The 17,288-nt window shown below is 36.7% G+C and overlaps 1 protein-coding gene and 1 pseudogene across 9 annotated transcripts in view; both read left to right on the forward strand.

Moving 5' to 3' along the window:
* The window catches only part of LOC105485393 (ecotropic viral integration site 5), a 288,203-nt gene that overhangs the window by 84,630 nt on the left and 186,285 nt on the right, over window positions 1-17,288 (forward strand). For 8 of the 9 annotated variants that reach the window (XM_011747705.2, XM_011747712.3, XM_011747708.3 and 5 more), the window contains exons 3-6: window positions 9,434-9,623; window positions 10,558-10,782; window positions 11,959-12,033; window positions 16,216-16,341. In XM_011747705.2, coding sequence (XP_011746007.1) covers window positions 9,434-9,623; window positions 10,558-10,782; window positions 11,959-12,033; window positions 16,216-16,341 — 616 coding nt within the window. Of the gene's footprint in view, window positions 1-7,932; window positions 8,419-9,433; window positions 9,624-10,557; window positions 10,783-11,958; window positions 12,034-16,215; window positions 16,342-17,288 lie in introns of those variants that run through there. The other variant, XM_071078891.1, reaches the window with a different exon arrangement.
* Window positions 13,254-13,373, forward strand: LOC112427365 (U4 spliceosomal RNA; annotated as a pseudogene).

Genomic DNA, 17,288 nt, shown 5'->3' on the forward strand with positions numbered 1-17,288 from the left:
TGTAATGGTAGCACTTTGGGAGGCCTAGGTGGGAGGATTGCTTAAGCCCAGGAGTTCGAGACCAGGCTCTCAAGAGCCCATCTCTATTTAAGATATATATATATATTTTTCATCTTTTTCTAAAAGCTTTTAATTGTAGTGACTAGAACATTTAGCATTTCATAAGTGGACTGCATTGTATTTCTTTTGGACAGGCTGATCTAGATGACCTAATGTCCATCTTATATTTATAATTTTACCATCATAGCATTACCTCAGTTTTCCTGAGGATATTCTCCATAAAACATCCAGCAATACCAAGGAAGTGAAGGGCTTGCAAGCAAAATAGGTATTTTCAAGTCTCTATTTAAAAATTCATGATTTTTAATCATAGGAAAAGTCTTTAGATCTTTATTTGAAGTCTTTATTCTTGTTATTTTCATTGAGGATTGTTTTAAAATTTTTATCAGTTGTCTGATTTCCTAAAGAATTTGATGATATAATTAATTAAACAATTTATTATACTACCTTTTCTGTGGCAACTAGCTTAGCCTAAGATAGTCTCTTGAAAGTAAGAAATCTTAAAAGTGAAGTCTGCTAGGCTTGTCTGTCTGGAATGTCTGTATAAAGTAATTTCCATACTCTTAGTTTCTGATCATAATATTTGGGAGGTGCCTATAAACCTTCTCCAAGCCCTGATCTTAAACACAGAAAAAAAAAAGAAATCTCTATTTTTCAGAACTAGAGAAATCCCTGTCATTTAGGTATCTTTCTTCTGTGTTGTCTCTGAGTTGTTTCCTGTCATAATTCCTTGTGTCTTCTCCAAATTCTCTCCTTGTTACAGTATTTCTATTGCTGTGAGACATGAATTTGTGCTTGATTTTGTTGATGTGAAAGGATGTGATTCCTCTCTGGGTTAGGCATGTAGTTTTGCTATGGTCTATTTGTTACCCTCTAAAATTCATGTGTTGAAATCTAATCCCAAAGGTGATGGTATTAATATGTTGGACCTCTGGGAGTCTGTAATCCTCATAAATGGGATTAGTGCCATTATAGGAGGCTTGAGGGAGTCCTTTTGCCCATTCTACCATGTGAGGGCCCATAAAAGCCTCCATCTGTGAGGAATGGGTCCTTACCTTATGCTAGACTTGCTGATGCCTTGACCTTGGGCTTCCTACCCTCCAGAACTGTGAGCAATAAATTTCTGTTGTTTAAAAATTACCCAGTCCAGGATATTTTGTTATAGAAGCTCAAATGGACTAAAAGAAGTTTTTTGTTACTCATTTTCCATTCTTTTACCTGGCAAGTTGCTGCACATTCATGTCCTGTTTCTCTGGTGTTGCATTACAAAGAGATGTTTGAAATTACAAACATTTGTGTTTGAAAAGTTGCCTCCTCCATAATAAGTCTCTCTGCCTTTTTTTTTTTTGAAACAGGGTCTTGCTTTGTCACATATACTAGAGTGCAGTGGTGTGATCATGGCTCACTGAAGCCTTGACCTCCTGGGCTCAAGCAGTCCTTCCACTTCAGCCTTCCGAGTAGCTGGGACTATAGGCGCGCTCCACCACACCTGGCATATATATATATATATATTTTTTTTTTTTGGTAGAGATGAGGTTTCCCTGTGTTGCCCAGGCTGGTCTCAAACTCCTGGGCTCAAGTGATCCACCTGCCTCAGCATCCCAAAGTGCTGGGATTATAGATGTGAGCCACCTTTCCCAGCATCTCTGTGCTTTTAAGTGCCAGTGTGTTTAGCTTCCCAGGTGTTTGTATCATACAGCACTTTTCTTCCTTAGATCCTTTCTTAGTTCCTTATAAATTATCTTAGCAGTTGATAAATTACCAACTGGCATGTTGACCAGTTGCTGTTGTATCCTGCTTTCTGAGTTCTGGTATCCATAGGAAAACTTTAAGCTGAGTATAGTAGGATATTCAAAAAGTTTAATATCAACTGTTTTCAGATAATTACCAGATTTTTGTTTGTAGCGTTCACCTTGCTTATGAACTTCAGATTTGTGTTTTCAACTGCTGTGCTTATTATCTACATGGATTTTCTCCCAAGTACTTCAAACTCCCAATACTCAAAAGAGAATGCATTCTTTTCCCTTTCCTCCTTTGTATTTTCAAATCATAGTATTACAGATAAGCTTTTTGGGGGGGCTGTTTATCATCTGCATGCTGCCATACACAAGCTATTCTTTTTTCTTATATGGCCATCATGAAGTGTATACTCTGTCATTTTCCTTACATTGGTGACATCTTGGTAAGGAGTTTTGATTCTCAGAAGCAAAGATACGGTGAAGTTCATCTGTGTAAGATAAGACCGAGACTGTTCTCTGTGCTGGAATATTTTCTCGTTCTCAGCTTGTTCCCCAGTCCCACCCATTAGGGAACTGGAAATGCCTTCTCCCTACAAAGTTTACCAAACTTCTGGAAGCAACCACTCCTTGACTCTCCATCTTTAATACTCTTTGTAGTCCAGATGGTATATTGGCACCCCTGCCCGCCCCGTCTCACTAATGTGTGACTGTAGCCATTTTGAATGGCTGCCCTTGGATCTGGAGCTACTCTTAAGAGAAACTTGTAGTGACCCAGTTAGGAGACAGGATTGTGTGTTCCCTTGTTGACAGAAAAACAACCTCTTATGTCCTAGTCTGTCATTCTGGGAGAATGAATGAATTTAGGCCTGTGAATTACTTACTGTATAAAAGTGGCATATAAGAAATGGCCAGGAGGCTACACAAACCTACTGGGACACCTTAGATTACAATGTACAATATTCCTGCTTGGATAGTATTCTTTTTAATCTGTGATAGTCAGCATTCTTGTGTTAGAAGGAGATTATGATGGGATGGAATGGGAAGTGAGGTGAATTATTCCCCCACTGTCCCCCCTGCTTTTTTTTTTCGAGACAGGATCTCACTGTGTCACCCTGGCTAGAGTGCAGTGGTGCAGTGCGATCATGGCACACTGCAGCCTCAACTTCCCGGGCTCAGGCGATTCTTCCACCACAGCCCCCCAGTATCTGGGACTACAAGTGTGCACTACCACACCTGGCAATTTTTTTGTATTTTTTAGTAGAGATGGGGTTTCTCCATATTGCCCAGTTTGATCTCAAATTCCTGGACTCAAGCAATCCATCTGCCTTGGCCTCCTTTGTTTTTTTTTTTTTTTTTTTTGCTTTGCAATAAATCCATGTAAGGCAGTGCACCCATGTGATCTGGGAGGAGGAAAATATGTGAAAAAGTTTTAGATATACTTCTCACTAGCCCACAAACCTATGAGTAATGCTGTATTACCATTTTTCCCAGCTGTCAAGCTCAAGGCTTTGTAAATTGTTGACTTTCAGGCAGTGCCCCCCTCCCCTACCATGTCAGAATATCTTAATTATACTGAAACTAGGTGGAAACCTGTTTAAAAGCCGTCTTGAGTTGTTCATCATCACATTTAGCAATAAGGAATAAAAATGCTTGATTCTAACTACATAGTCTATAAAGTTTACGTGTTCTTGAGGAACATGTAATTTATTTTTCTACATGCTATAGAAAAATACATGCTATAGTTCACTGGGGGGAGACTTCATAGTATCAATTCAAGTATTACTACTTCTGCAAAATGTTCCGACTCTCTCACAGAAAAGGGCTTCTTCATTATAAAAATTCTAAAGTTTTTCTCTAGAGAATTTTAAAATTTTCTGGAATGACCAGGAAATTGGAAAAGGCAAATATGGAGTAATATTTATATCTTTCTTTATTTATAAAATATACCCAAAATAATCTTTTACAAAAGTAATAGTTATGGTTTTAAAAAGTTCAGAAGAGCTTACAATAATAAAATGCAGTCGTTCCTCACTGAAGTTTTACTATCCCTAGTGCCATTAAGTAGATAATATTTTTTACAAATATTGATGAAGTGATTAAAAATTGATGAATAATATGCAGAGAAATGTGTAGTTCTTTTTTTTTTTTGAGATGGAGTCTTGCTGTGTTGCCCAGGCTGGAGTGCAATGGTGCGATCTCCGCTGCCTCCCAGGTTCAAGCGATTCTCCTGCCTCAGCTTCCTGAGTAGCTGCTGGGATTACAGGCATGTGCCAGCACGCCAGACTAATTTTTGTATTTTTAGTAGCGATGGGGTTTCACAATGCTGGCCAAGCTGGTCTCGAACTCCCAACCTCTGGCAATCCGCCCGCCTCAGCCTCCCAAAGTGCTGGGATTACAGGTGTGAGCCACCATGCCTGGCCGAAATGTGTAGTTCTTTTTTTTTTTTTGAGACGGAGTCTCGCTCTGTCGCCCGGGCTGGAGTGCAGTGGCCGGATCTCAGCTCACTGCAAGCTCCGCCTCCCGGGTTTACGCCATTCTCCTGCCTCAGCCTCCTGAGTAACTGGGACTACAGGCGCCCGCCATCTCGCCTGGCTAGTTTTTTGTATTTTTTAGTAGAGACGGGGTTTCACCGTGTTATCCAGGATGGTCTCGATCTTCTGACCTCGTGATCCACCCGTCTCGGCCTCCCAAAGTGCTGGGATTACAGGCTTGAGCCACCGCGCCTGGCCAATGTGTAGTTCTTAAGTGTAGAGTTTGAGTTTCAAAAAATGTATATACCTATGTATAACCCACATACCTATTAAGACTTAGAAAGTTTCTGTTATATTAGAAAATGTCCATCGTCTCAGAAAATTCCTTTGTGTCCTTTCTAGCAACCCCACCCTCTTTTTTGTATAATGGCTTTATTCAGATATTTATATACCATATATTTAATTCACCCACTTAAAGTGTAAAGTTCAGTTGTGTTTTGTGTACTCACAGAGTTGTGCAATTCTCAACACAATCAATTTTAGAATTTTTTCATCACTCCAAGAAGAAACTCGGCCGGGCGCGGTGGCTCAAGCCTGTAATCCCAGCACTTTGGGAGGCCGAGACGGGCGGATCACGAGGTCAGGAGATCGAGACCATCCTGGCTAACACGGTGAAACCCCGTCTCTACTAAAAAATACAAAAAACTAGCCGGGTGAGGTGGCGGGCGCCTGTAGTCCCAGCTACTCAGGAGGCTGAGGCAGGAGAATGGCGTAAACCCGGGAGGCGGAGCTTGCAGTGAGCTGAGATCTGGCCACAGCACTCCAGCCTGGGTGACAGAGCGAGACTCCGTCTCAAAGAAAAAAAAAAAAAAAAGAAGAAACTGCACACTCATTAGCAGTCCATGTTTCCCTGACTACCTTCACCCTTACTACAGCCCTCAGCAGCTGCTAATCTCCATTTTTTTTCTTCTAGATATTTCATATAAATGTATTCATGGAATATGAATGGAATATTCCATGAATATTCATGGAATATGCCCTTTTGTGACTGGCTTCATTAACTTAGCATAATGTTTTCAAGGTTCATTGATGTCATAGTGTGTATCAGAATATAATTCCTTCTCGTGGCTGGTATTCCATTGTTTAGGTATACCATATGTTTTTTATCCATTCATCAGTTGATGGACATTTGGATTTTTTTTTTGATATCATGAATCATGTTTCTGTGAATGTTTGTATATAAGTTTTTGATGGATATAAATTTTCATTTCTCTTGAATATATACCTAAGAGTGGAATTGCTGAGTCATGGTAATTGTGTGCTTATCATTTGAGGAACTGCCAGGCTGAAGTGCTTGTACCATTTTACATTCCCACAAGTAGTGTATGAGAGTTCCATTGTCTCCATATTCTCACAAACACTTACTGTTATTTGTCATCTTGATTGTAACTATCTTAATGGTTGTAAAGTATCTCATTGTGTTTTCAATTTGCTTTTTCCTGATGACTAGTGACATTGAACATCTTCTTATTTATTGGCCATTTTCTTTGGAAAAATGTTTATTCAGATCTTTTGTCCATTTTAAAATCATGTTATTATTGATTTGTAAGGATTTGTAAATGTTCTTTATGTATTCTAGATACAAGTCCCTTATGATTTGCAAATATTTTCTCCCATTCTGTAAATTGTCTTTCTACTTTCTTGGTGGTAGCCAATAAAGTGCAAAATGTTTTAATTTTGATGAATTCCAGTGTATCTGTTTTTTCTTTTGTCACTTGTGCTTTTGGTCATATTTAAGGCTTTACCTAACTCAAAAGTCATGAAGATTTATTCCTGTATTTTCTTCTATATTATGCTCGTTCTTAAACTTTATATAGATGGAATCATATCGTCTGTACTCTTTTGCACCTGGCTTCTTTCATTCTACCTAACATCTGTAAGATTCATCCATGTTGATGCACGTATCAGCAGTTTATTTCTTTTTATTGCTGAGTAGTATCACACGGAATGAATGTGCCACAGTTTGATCACTTATTTTTCTGAACATTTGGATTGTTTCTGATTTGGGGCTATTGTGAATAAAGCTGCTATGAACTTTCAGCTTTGTACATATGTTTTCATTTTAGTGCTGGACCATATGGAAATGTATTTTAACTGTATGAGGAATTATCAAGCAGTTCTCAAATGTGTTATACAATTTTATACTTTTAATATTGATAGAATTGCTTCCGTCCTGGCCAACATTTGGTATGGTCAGTCTTTAGAATTGTAGCCATTCTAATATGTATATAGTTTGGTTTTAATTTGCATTTCCCTTGGTGACTAAAGATGTTAACATTTTTCAAGTACTTATTGGCTATTTGATTATCTTGTTTAGAAAGTATCGGTTTACATCTCTTACTCATTTTTTGAAGTGTGGTGTTTGGTTTCTTTAAGACTGGTTCATATATTCATATGCTATCTTTTGTCAGATTCCTGTATTTAGACTTCTTTTTTTTTTTTTGTCTTAGTCTCTGGTCTGGCTTGCCTTTTCATTTTTTAAAATAGTATCTTTTGAGGAGCACAGCTCTTTAATTTTGGTGAAGTCCAGTTTTTAAATCAATTTTTTCTTTTGTAGTTACTGTTTCCTTATGTCCTGCAAACAAATTTTTGCCTACCCCAAAGGTTGTGTGAATAGGTTTTCCTATATTTTGTTTTTAGGAGTTTTATAGTTTTGTTATATTTGGGCTTATCTATTTTAAATCATTTTTACATATGAAATAAGATAAAGCAGAGACAGTATCTTTAAATAGTGTAATGTCTTGAGATATTTTATTTGTAAACGTTCCACACAGCTTTGTATAATTGGATGTGCTATTTCAGTGTTCTTAGAGAGTTAACTGCTTAATCTTCTCTAACTCATGAATGCTATGAATTCACTTGATATTCATGCCTGTCCTAGAACCTGTATTAATAATTCAGCAATCCAAGACTTTTTGACTCTCTAAAAGCCTTCTATATAGGTGCTGCTTCATCTATACTTGGATTACAGCTCGAACTTAGGTTTAACTTAGGAAAACCATTATTTTCTTTGAACTGCATATCTCTGTTGATAGTGATGCAGTTTAATTGAGACGTAGCAAGCAGTCAGTAAATAAGTGAAGCAGATAACTAAGATTCAGGTTATTTCAGTAAAATTTGTTTCTCTATTGCATTTACAATTCTTAGGGTTTAGAATCATGTGGAAAATTACCTATGTAAACTAATTTTTCCATAAGATATATTATGGACTTAGTGAAATAATATGTATTTTAAAACAGTATTTAAAGTAAAACATCATCATTAATTCTTTTTTCGTCTTTTTCTTTTCCTCAGAGACCTCGTTCTGAATTCTTTTTTTCTTTTCTTTTTTTTTTTTTGAGACTGAGTCTGGCTCTGTCGCCCAGGCTGGAGTGCAGTGGCCGGATCTCGGCTCACTGCAAGCTCCGCCTCCCGGGTTCCCGCCATTCTCCTGCCTCAGCCTCCGGAGTAGCTGGGACCACAGGCGCCCGCCACCTCGCCCGGCTAGTTTTTTGTATTTTTTTTTAGTAGAGACGGGGTTTCACCGTGTTAGCCAGGATGGTCTCGATCTCCTGACCTTGTGATCCGCCCGTCTCAGCCTCCCAAAGTGCTGGGATTACAGGCTTGAGCCACCGCGCCCGGCTTGAATTCTTTTTTTCAAGTAAAATTATTTATAGTAATTAGTTCATGCTCACTTTGGCTGTTTGGTATGTTTTATGTTTTTAGCAGTATTTGGGAAATTTTATTTTAATTATTGTTGCCATGAAAAGATATTAAAATTTCCCTCAATAAGGATAGAGTTTGTTTGTTCAGTTTATACTATTGTGTTATTTAATATGACATACCTGGAATTTGGAATTTTAAAATTTGGACTTAGGATTTTATTTCATTTTGATAGTTAATATGCTTTGCATTGAGCTAAATGTTCTAAGGGGTATAGAGATGAGTAGCATATAAATCTGGCTCTCAAAGGGTGGTTCTATAATCTGTTAAATAGGATTTGACCTCTATATGTTTATTTTCTTTCTCAGCTTTTGTATTTTATGAATTAGTATTGTGAGCATTTGTTGTACCCAAAGCAGATGACTTTTCCTGAAGAATTACTGGAAGTGAGTAGTAGCTGTGTTAAATAGAGCCACATTTTCCACCTTCCTTTTAGCTGGTGCATATGTGAAAGAAATAAAAGACTTAATGTAGTGATTAGTCATGGATTGGATCTTGGAAATTATCTTAACCCATCTTTGAACAGATAAGGAGGAGGCCTAACATGGGGTTGCAAGCTCAAAAGTCAACAGGGATCTTATGAGTGAGGAGGTCCCAGTTTAACAGTGTAAGCCTAGTAATAAATAGCAGCGTTAGCTGGCCTGAGTTTTAGGGGAAACTGTAGGGATTATGGAAAGTGAGCAGATTAAAGTCCTTCTGCATTTGAAGGAAGAAGCTCCCATGCAGCTATATCCTGTTTTTACTGTGCAGAAATATGGACCGGTTTTGCCTTATCTTTTTATTTTTCAAGATAATCTAGAATTATAAAGTATAAATGCATATAAACAAATATGTGAAATCCTCCAATTTTAATATATTAGTAATAGCTCAGTTTTTATACAAACACTGCATGGGCTAAATAAATGCTTTTTGGGCAGATTGGTTATGCATGTGTGAAGAGAAATGAAAAAAGAAAAGTGATTTGGTTAATTTTGGGGGCTCTGCCTTACTTTTAAACCTTAGACACATTGTAAACATTTTAGGATTAGTTATTTCATAGATTTGTTATACCTCTTCCAAGTATAAGTTCTTTTTTCCTGAAGTCTACCCAAATACTTTTCTCATCAGATTTCCCCTAATTTGAATTTTTAATGGAGATGAAGGGAAATTATAATGGGGCTAGTAGCTCAAAAAGTTGTAACATAATTTGCTTTTTCAAATTTTCAAACTACTATGATAGGTGAAAAAAATATAGCGGTAATTTTATTGATGCTGACCAAAATTTATTTAAATTACGTATATTATTAAAACTATATTTTAAAACAGTGGTTAAATTGCAGTAATAAAGCTCTAAGTATCATCACTGCCTCTTCTAATATCACTGTCAGATTAGATCTTGAACAGTTTTTAATTATGTTTTAGATTGTTAGAAACGGATAGTAAGTCTTTAAGATCTGTAAATGGGTCAAGAAGAAACAGTGGCTCTTCTCTTGTGTCGAGTTCTTCAGCCTCTAGCAACCTCAGTCACCTTGAAGAAGATTCTTGGATTCTTTGGGGAAGAATTGTTAATGAATGGGAAGATGTACGCAAAAAGAAGGAAAAGCAAGTTAAGGTATTCATGTTCTTTGTTGAAGTTCTTATTCTAAAGTGCGTCAGACATAACTTAATAGAGGGTTAGAAACCCCCACCCCCTCAAATATAACTTCCAAGCTATGTATTAAAGAGGTCCGCTTTATTTGTTTTCACTTACTTGTACCCCTGGAAGTTTTAATTTGTAGACATCAGTTGTTACAGAGGTCCTGATAATGTAGAAATATATAACTGAAAATTATTTTATTTACTTATTATTTTATAGAGACTCACTTTGTTACTCAGGCTGGAGTGCAGTGGTGCAATCATAGCTCGCTATAACCTCGAATTTCTGGGCTCAAGCGGTTCTCCTGCCTCAGGCTCCTGAGTAGCTATGACTACTGGTGTGTGTCACCACACCTGGATAATTTTTTATTTTCACTTTTTTGTAGAGATAGGATCTTGCTTTGTTGCCCAGGCTGATCTCAAACTCCTGGCCTCAAGCAGTCTTCCTGCCTTGGCCTCCCCAAGTGTTGTGAGCTACCGCACCTGGCCCAAAAATTGTTTTAGAAGTTAAATTCCCTCATTTTATCGATTCAGAAGTGAAGTTGTGACATACTGCATTCTTGATAACAGTATTTTACTTTTTTTTTTTTTTTTTTTTGCCTTCAACAGCCCTTTGAATGATGGGTACTGTACTGTCATTCATAGCTCTGCAGGTTTCAAGTCCATTACCTTAAGAGGCCACACACTGAGGTGAAGTGACCATTATTAATCCCCTGACCAGAACAGGATACACCCAGGGCCCAATCTTACCCTTGACTTACAGGGTTCCCTAGTCTTCTTATAAAGCTAGCTTTGTGAGTCAAAAATTTAATGAAGTCTACCGCTTCATTCCAACCCCCTAATAAGTCTTCCTTGGCTTGCAAGATAGGAGACTTAAATAATTCATTTTTATAATTTTATTTTATTTTTAGGAACTTGTTCGTAAAGGGATACCCCATCACTTTAGAGCAATAGTTTGGCAACTTTTATGCAGTGCACAAAGTATGCCAATTAAGGATCAGTATTCAGAACTCCTGAAAATGACCTCGCCTTGTGAAAAATTGATCCGAAGGGACATTGCTAGAACTTATCCTGAACACAACTTTTTTAAGGAAAAAGATAGCCTTGGACAGGAGGTTTTATTTAATGTAATGAAGGTAAGTTTTATTTATTCATTTTTGAAATGAAATTAATTCCTGGAAGGTTGAAATTATACATTTTTCACGATGAGGCATGACCTCCCACCGCAATAATCAGTTGCTTTAGCAATGAAATTGGTTTTAGCATTATTTTTGCATTAATTCTGATGCTACATTACTGTCTAGTGTAGAGAACTTGTTAGAACATTTACTACATTATTCAGCATTAGTTGATGGAAATGGAATAGCTTAATCAATCACATACCATAGAGGGATCCTCATAAAAATGGATAATTCACCATCTGTAAAGTTCAAAACCTGGGATGTGGGTTTCTCCTATCATCTCTGCATTCCTACAGTTAGCAAATTTTTCTGCTTGCTATGACCAGCATTGTTAAGAGCACTTAGCCCTTGAAAGGTGTACCATTGACATTTTTTCTTCAATATTACCATTTCTCTTCCCACAGTTACTTTTTATTTCAGCTACCTCTGTGAAATACTGATTTCTTGTTAAATCATTTCAATTTTGCCAATCCTTTGCTTTAAACCTAGTCTAGTTTTATCTACATCAATATAAATTTTACTTGATTTTTTTTTTGAGATGGAATTTCACTCTTGTTGCCCAGGCTGGAGTGCAGTGGTGTGATCTCAGCTTACTGCAACCTCTGCCTCCCAGGTTCAAGCGGTTCTCCTGCCTCAGCCTCCCTAGTAGCTGGGATTACATGCGCCTGCCACTACACCCAGCTAAATTTTACTTTTAGTAGAGATAGGGTTTCACTATGTTGGCAGGCTGGTCTCGAACTCCTGACCTCAGGTGATCCACCTGCCTCCGCCTCCCAAAGTGCTAGGATTACAGGCATGAGCCACCATGCCTGGCTCAATTTTACTTGATGTTTAAGCCCTGTTACAAATTCCTGTATTTTATTTTATTTTATTTTATTTTATTTTATTTTATTTTATTTTATGTCTTTAGGAGCTACCAAGTTTGGATTGGGAAATTGTCAAAATAAAAATTTCATGTAATAAAACATTTGCTTTTTAAATATGTATAGGGTAACATCTATAACAAGCAAGCAAGAGCTTTTCTCAAAAATAAATGGTCTTTTAATCTGCCTGTCTTGCCAATTTTAGGTTTTTTGGAGAAGGAAGGTATAACTTACCATGTATTTTGAACAACTTTTTTTTACTTTTTAGGCTTATTCTTTAGTAGATCGTGAGGTTGGTTACTGTCAAGGAAGTGCTTTTATAGTTGGATTGTTGCTTATGCAGGTAAGTTAATATAAGTATTAAATGTCCAATGAAATTCTTTATTAAAGTTGGATTGGAGAGTTTAAAAAACATCTTTGTTTTTATTAAATATAAGTGGATATGGGTATTTTTTCCTAGGCATAATTTGAATACAAATATTTAGTTTGCATTTTAAAAGATTAAACGTGTTAAAATAACATACAATAATATCTTACCACCAAATGAAATTTCAACTTAATGATGTATACATTTTTACTACAATATTCTACTAAAGCTTGTATCTACAGTAGTTTAAAATCTTATTTGTTAACATTTAATGAAGAGTAATCTTTTTCTAACCAAGGAGGGAATAATTAAAGTGTTGGTAAGAAAATCTTGTTTATATTGTAGAATATCTTTAGAGATTTGTAGAGAATTTAATTTATCATGGAGCTAAAAGCTCATTATGCATACCTCACTGTATGCTCTAAAATGGTGGTACTCAGCCACTTTTACTCCGTAAGGATATAACTTTGTTATTGAGTAATTGTGCAGTGGGTTTGGGTGGGATGTTTTCAGAATTCAGGGGTAGGATAATCATAGCTTTGAAGGGAAATGGCATATAGTATTATCTCTTCAACTTTGTTGAAATGTTAAGTCCGTGTTAGTCTTTATTTAGTCTCAGATTTTAGTCCTGAAAAGGAATCATGGAGATACTTGGTTTGAGTCATATAGGGTGGTTTTGCAACTCAGTTCTGCACATGCTGTATGAATTTAGGCTAGATTATTTAACCTCTCTCTGAGCCTTAATAAGATAACACTACCTACTTTCAGATTAGTTGTGAGGGTTATTTGAGGTAATGTATGTGGAAGCCTAGCATGGTGTTTGGCCCATAGGAGATAGGCAGTGAAAGTTCAGTGATTTACCCAAGATCATGCATCCTGGTAGATAAAAGCAAAGCAGGAATCACAAACCGTTTCCTGATGCTTTGCTTCAGTTTCCCAACTGCTTTGAGTTTTAAAGCTCTGTTGCTGTCAGGAGTATACACACCCCTCTTTTCTGAGTAGAATAAACCTGATGTCAGAGACACTGGTTAATAATAAAAATAATTTTTACTCTGTGTTATAGCATATGTAAGAACACATAAGAAGTGCTCCCAGTGGTTATTGATTTCTAAGTGGAATTAGGTTATAAATAATACAGTGCAAAACTAGGTTTGTTAATGTTGAGGTATAGTTGTTTAACAAAATTACGATTTTCCAGCTTTGCGCAGTGACAATATCGTAGCCAATGAGGTTTATCCGAGGCACAATTATTGCTAATTGAAATTACGATTTTCCTACTTTGATTGTTTAGTACTGGTAGATCCTTCATTATTGAACTCAGACATCCTTATTATCAGTCTAGTGATTTTTGCTGCTGTTCTGTTCCTTTTATTTTCCTGTTAGCTCCACAATGACCTTTTAGTAGTCATTTCTTTTGGGCATCTAAAGAGCAGTTTTTCTCTGCTTGAGGTCTGGATCTCTGAACAGCTGACCTAGCTCTCTAGGAATCCTGTGGGTCCTGTGAATCCTCAAGGAATCACGGTTTCCTTCAAGACAGGGCAAGCAGTGGTGGTAGAAATACTAACTTCAATAAGTATTATTACCACCATTGGAGTAATAAATAATATTTTGGTGATTGATCTACTTAGCTGTTGTCAGTGGCAGCAATATATTAACACAACAGTAGTCACTTATGACCCAGGGCCATAAGGTAGAAAAGCTCCTCTTTTTGTTTCTGAAGTTTATGCTCACATCTTATGGTATATTGTTCTCCCATAACTTCAGTTTAGAAATGTAACTCAGAGTCTGATAAAATTTGCAAAGTTAGTACATATTGTATCAAAATGGTTAAAAGTGTTGGATATGTATGTTTTGTGTATATCTCACTCCTATAAAATTAGGTATATTGTCTGCATTAGACCTTTGCAAAAGACATGGATTCTTATCAGCTCAGAGTCACAGAGAAAGTATGTAGCAGCACATTGCTCTAGGACTCAAGCATCTTGATTTCTTTCTAATGGAAAGGAATGACTATAAAACAACTTGGTATATGCCACTCCGTGTCACATTTTTTCATTTTGTCGCCATGGTTTCAATTTTTTTGAGAAGGACCTAGTGATACTTTTTCTGTCTCCTTTTCCTCTTTTTCCAAATTACCTCAACTTAGTTTTTAAAATGTTGCCATTAAAAAAATTCTCCTCTATTTCCCATATTAATGCTATTGCAAAGAGGAGAGGGAATGAAACTTGTTTTGATATGTTCAGAAGAGAAGAAATTGTTGTAAGACAAAAAGGGAAATTATAATTACATACTCCATAATGACATTTTGGTCAACAGTGGAATGCATGTATGATGGTGCGCTCCTAAGATTATAAACCCTATTTTTACTTTGCTTTTTCAATGTTTAGATATACAAATATGTGCCATCATGTTACAGTGGCGTACAGTATTCAGTACAGTAACATACTGTACAGGTTTGTAGCCTAGGAGCAATAGGCTATATAGCATATAGCCTAGGTGTATAGTAAGCTATATGATGTAGGTTTGTGTAGGTGCACTCTATGATGTTTGTACAATGATTAAATCGTGTGAGGACATATACCTCGGTAATCTCTGTCCCCTTCCAGTGCTGTGGGAGAGAAAAGAGAACACAACTACCTTAGGAGAGAGCCAGGTTTCAGTGTTGAAATATTCTTAAGGGAAATCCAGATTTCAGCTAAAGAAAGAGAGCAACATTTGGAAAAGAGATTGAGGATATAGGTAGACTATTGTGTTCATGGTAGGATATGGGTTCCAGAAAATGCTGTGGAAAAGATTTAGGAAAGATTGGAAATGGGGTCAGATTAGGGGAGCAGTAAAATCATGTAGGATGAGAGTCCTGGGATTTGGGGCTTCTCGTAGTGACTGACATAATTCAGTGGGACTGTGGAGCTTGATATAATTAATAGAGATAACCTCCAAAGTAGAATTGTGGCCATGTGTGTTGAGAGGAAAGAAGAAGTGCAGGTTTTGCCAAGAGTAACTCTTGGCTCCTGTCCGTGGCTGTGTCAAGGCCAGGGAAAATGTCTTGTTATTAGCAGCAGTCTTCAGCAAGAAGAAGGCCTGGAGATCTTTTGGGATGTTCTCTTTTGAAACACACCGGTATAATGGGAATGAATGAGAATTAGCAAATTTTATTATTTTGAGAAAGATGGCTTAACACTTTGGGTAGTTACCTGCCTAAGTATTCTGAATATCTTTGTAGCTCTTTACAGAGCTTTCATATTGATTATCTTATTTGATATGATTTCCTGGTGATTTACACATAAAATGTGAAATTGGTAACTTTAAACCCCAATTTCAGATAATATGAAAACATAATTAACATGTCCTTTTGATACTTGCACCATGTCATATGACTTTTTGCTCAGAATCCTCAAAAAACCTTCTCTCTCGCTTAAGGTAAAAGTCAAAATCCTTACCATGGCCTCTACAGCCCTCTGCATTTTGGTTCCCTGTTATTTCTCCTCCATGACGTAAGCTTCACTCATAGTATTCTAATTTAGTAGTTCTCTATTTGCTGTTTCTTGAGCATGCCAAGTGTGATTCCATTTTAGGACCTTTGTACTCTTTGGTCTTCTGGAACTGTTCTTTCCTCAAATGCTCCCTTGCTTTCTTCAGGATTCTGCTCAACTGTTACCGTATCAGGGGACCTTTCCTGATCTACATCAATAGCCGTGTGTCTCCCCAGCATTCCCTGTTACCCTACATTGTTTTATTTCTGTAGCATCTGTCACCATCTGCCATACATATTAGTTGATTTATTCCGTGTCTTGTCTGCCTCCCTCCATTAGAAAGTTCAGATTCCTTGAGAATAGAGATTGTGTTTATTTTGTTCACTGCTGTATACCCAGAGAGAGAAAAGTATCTGGCTATAAATCAGTATTTGTTGGTTGAATTAATGAATGAGGCAAGTTGAGACAGTTGGTTTCAGAGATTGTAAGATTTGTTTAACTTCTCGTTCTTGGTGATGGAATGGGAGACTAGAACTTTCTGATTCTTAGCTAATTGCTCTTAGCATTGCAGCACACAGCCACTCAAACAGTGCTTATGGTTGGCTGGGTACTTAGTTTAAATATCATTGGTTTATTTGTGTATCATAGAACATTAACCTATGTTGTTTTTTTCCTTCCGATGTAGATGCCAGAAGAAGAAGCTTTCTGTGTATTTGTTAAATTAATGCAAGATTATAGACTTCGTGAACTTTTTAAACCAAGTATGGCAGAATTGGGCCTTTGTATGTACCAGTTTGAATGTATGATACAGGTAAAAGTGCAGTGTTGATAAAAAGGCATATTGCCGTTGTATTTTTTATATCTTGTTCTGAGTGCCAACTGATCAAATTTAATGTTAAAAGCGTTAAAGCACTTGAATGTGTAAGTGTTTTAATTACATGATTTTTTTTTTGGTTGGTTTATGTATGATTTGACCCTTCACATTAGGTAGATCACAGTCTAGAACTTGACTCCAGTTTTCGTATTCAATCCTTAAGCATTTCTGCCAAATGTACTATACACCCCTTACGTAAGCACATGAATTTCCTTATTATATCCTATTATTGTTACATGGTCTAAGCTCTCTTACAGGAGCTTTATGATATTACCACACTGACATCAGTCCCCTTATTTTGAGACTCTATCTCTTTGAGTCCTCTCCTCTGCCTTTTTACTTTTATTTTATTTTTATTTTTTACTAGCCCGTAATTTTTTTTCCTGTAATGTTTTCTTTTTATGTTGCTAGTTTAAGACTCAAGTTATCTAGTGACTGAATGAAGGTGGAGAGAATAGGAGCAGAATCAAAATCAAGGGAAAAATACCTTTGAAGTATTTTACCTTTCTGGATTTAATTTTTATATTTTGTATATTTAAGTTTGCTATAATGTAAATATTTTCACTTATTTAAATTTCAATTTCAATTAAATGAGCAGAATTTAAGAAAATAGGCTAATGAATCAGCTGGCATGGGAGCCATTTTTATTAGTTTCCTGTCTCCTGGCAGCCTTATAAACTCCAATTTTTTCTATCTATGGTGGGAGCAAGGGGATATGTAAAATGTTCTTACATTTTATTTTTTATTTATTCATTTATTTATTTTTGAGATAGAGTCTCGCTTTGTGGCCCAGGCTGGAGTGCAGTAGCGCAATCTCGGTTCACTGCAAGCTCTGCCCCCTGGGTTCATACCATTCTCCTGCCTCAGCTTCTGGAGTAGCTGGG

The sequence above is a fragment of the Macaca nemestrina genome, chromosome 1, assembly GCF_043159975.1.
Source record: "Macaca nemestrina isolate mMacNem1 chromosome 1, mMacNem.hap1, whole genome shotgun sequence".
Taxonomy (NCBI): domain Eukaryota; kingdom Metazoa; phylum Chordata; class Mammalia; order Primates; family Cercopithecidae; genus Macaca; species Macaca nemestrina.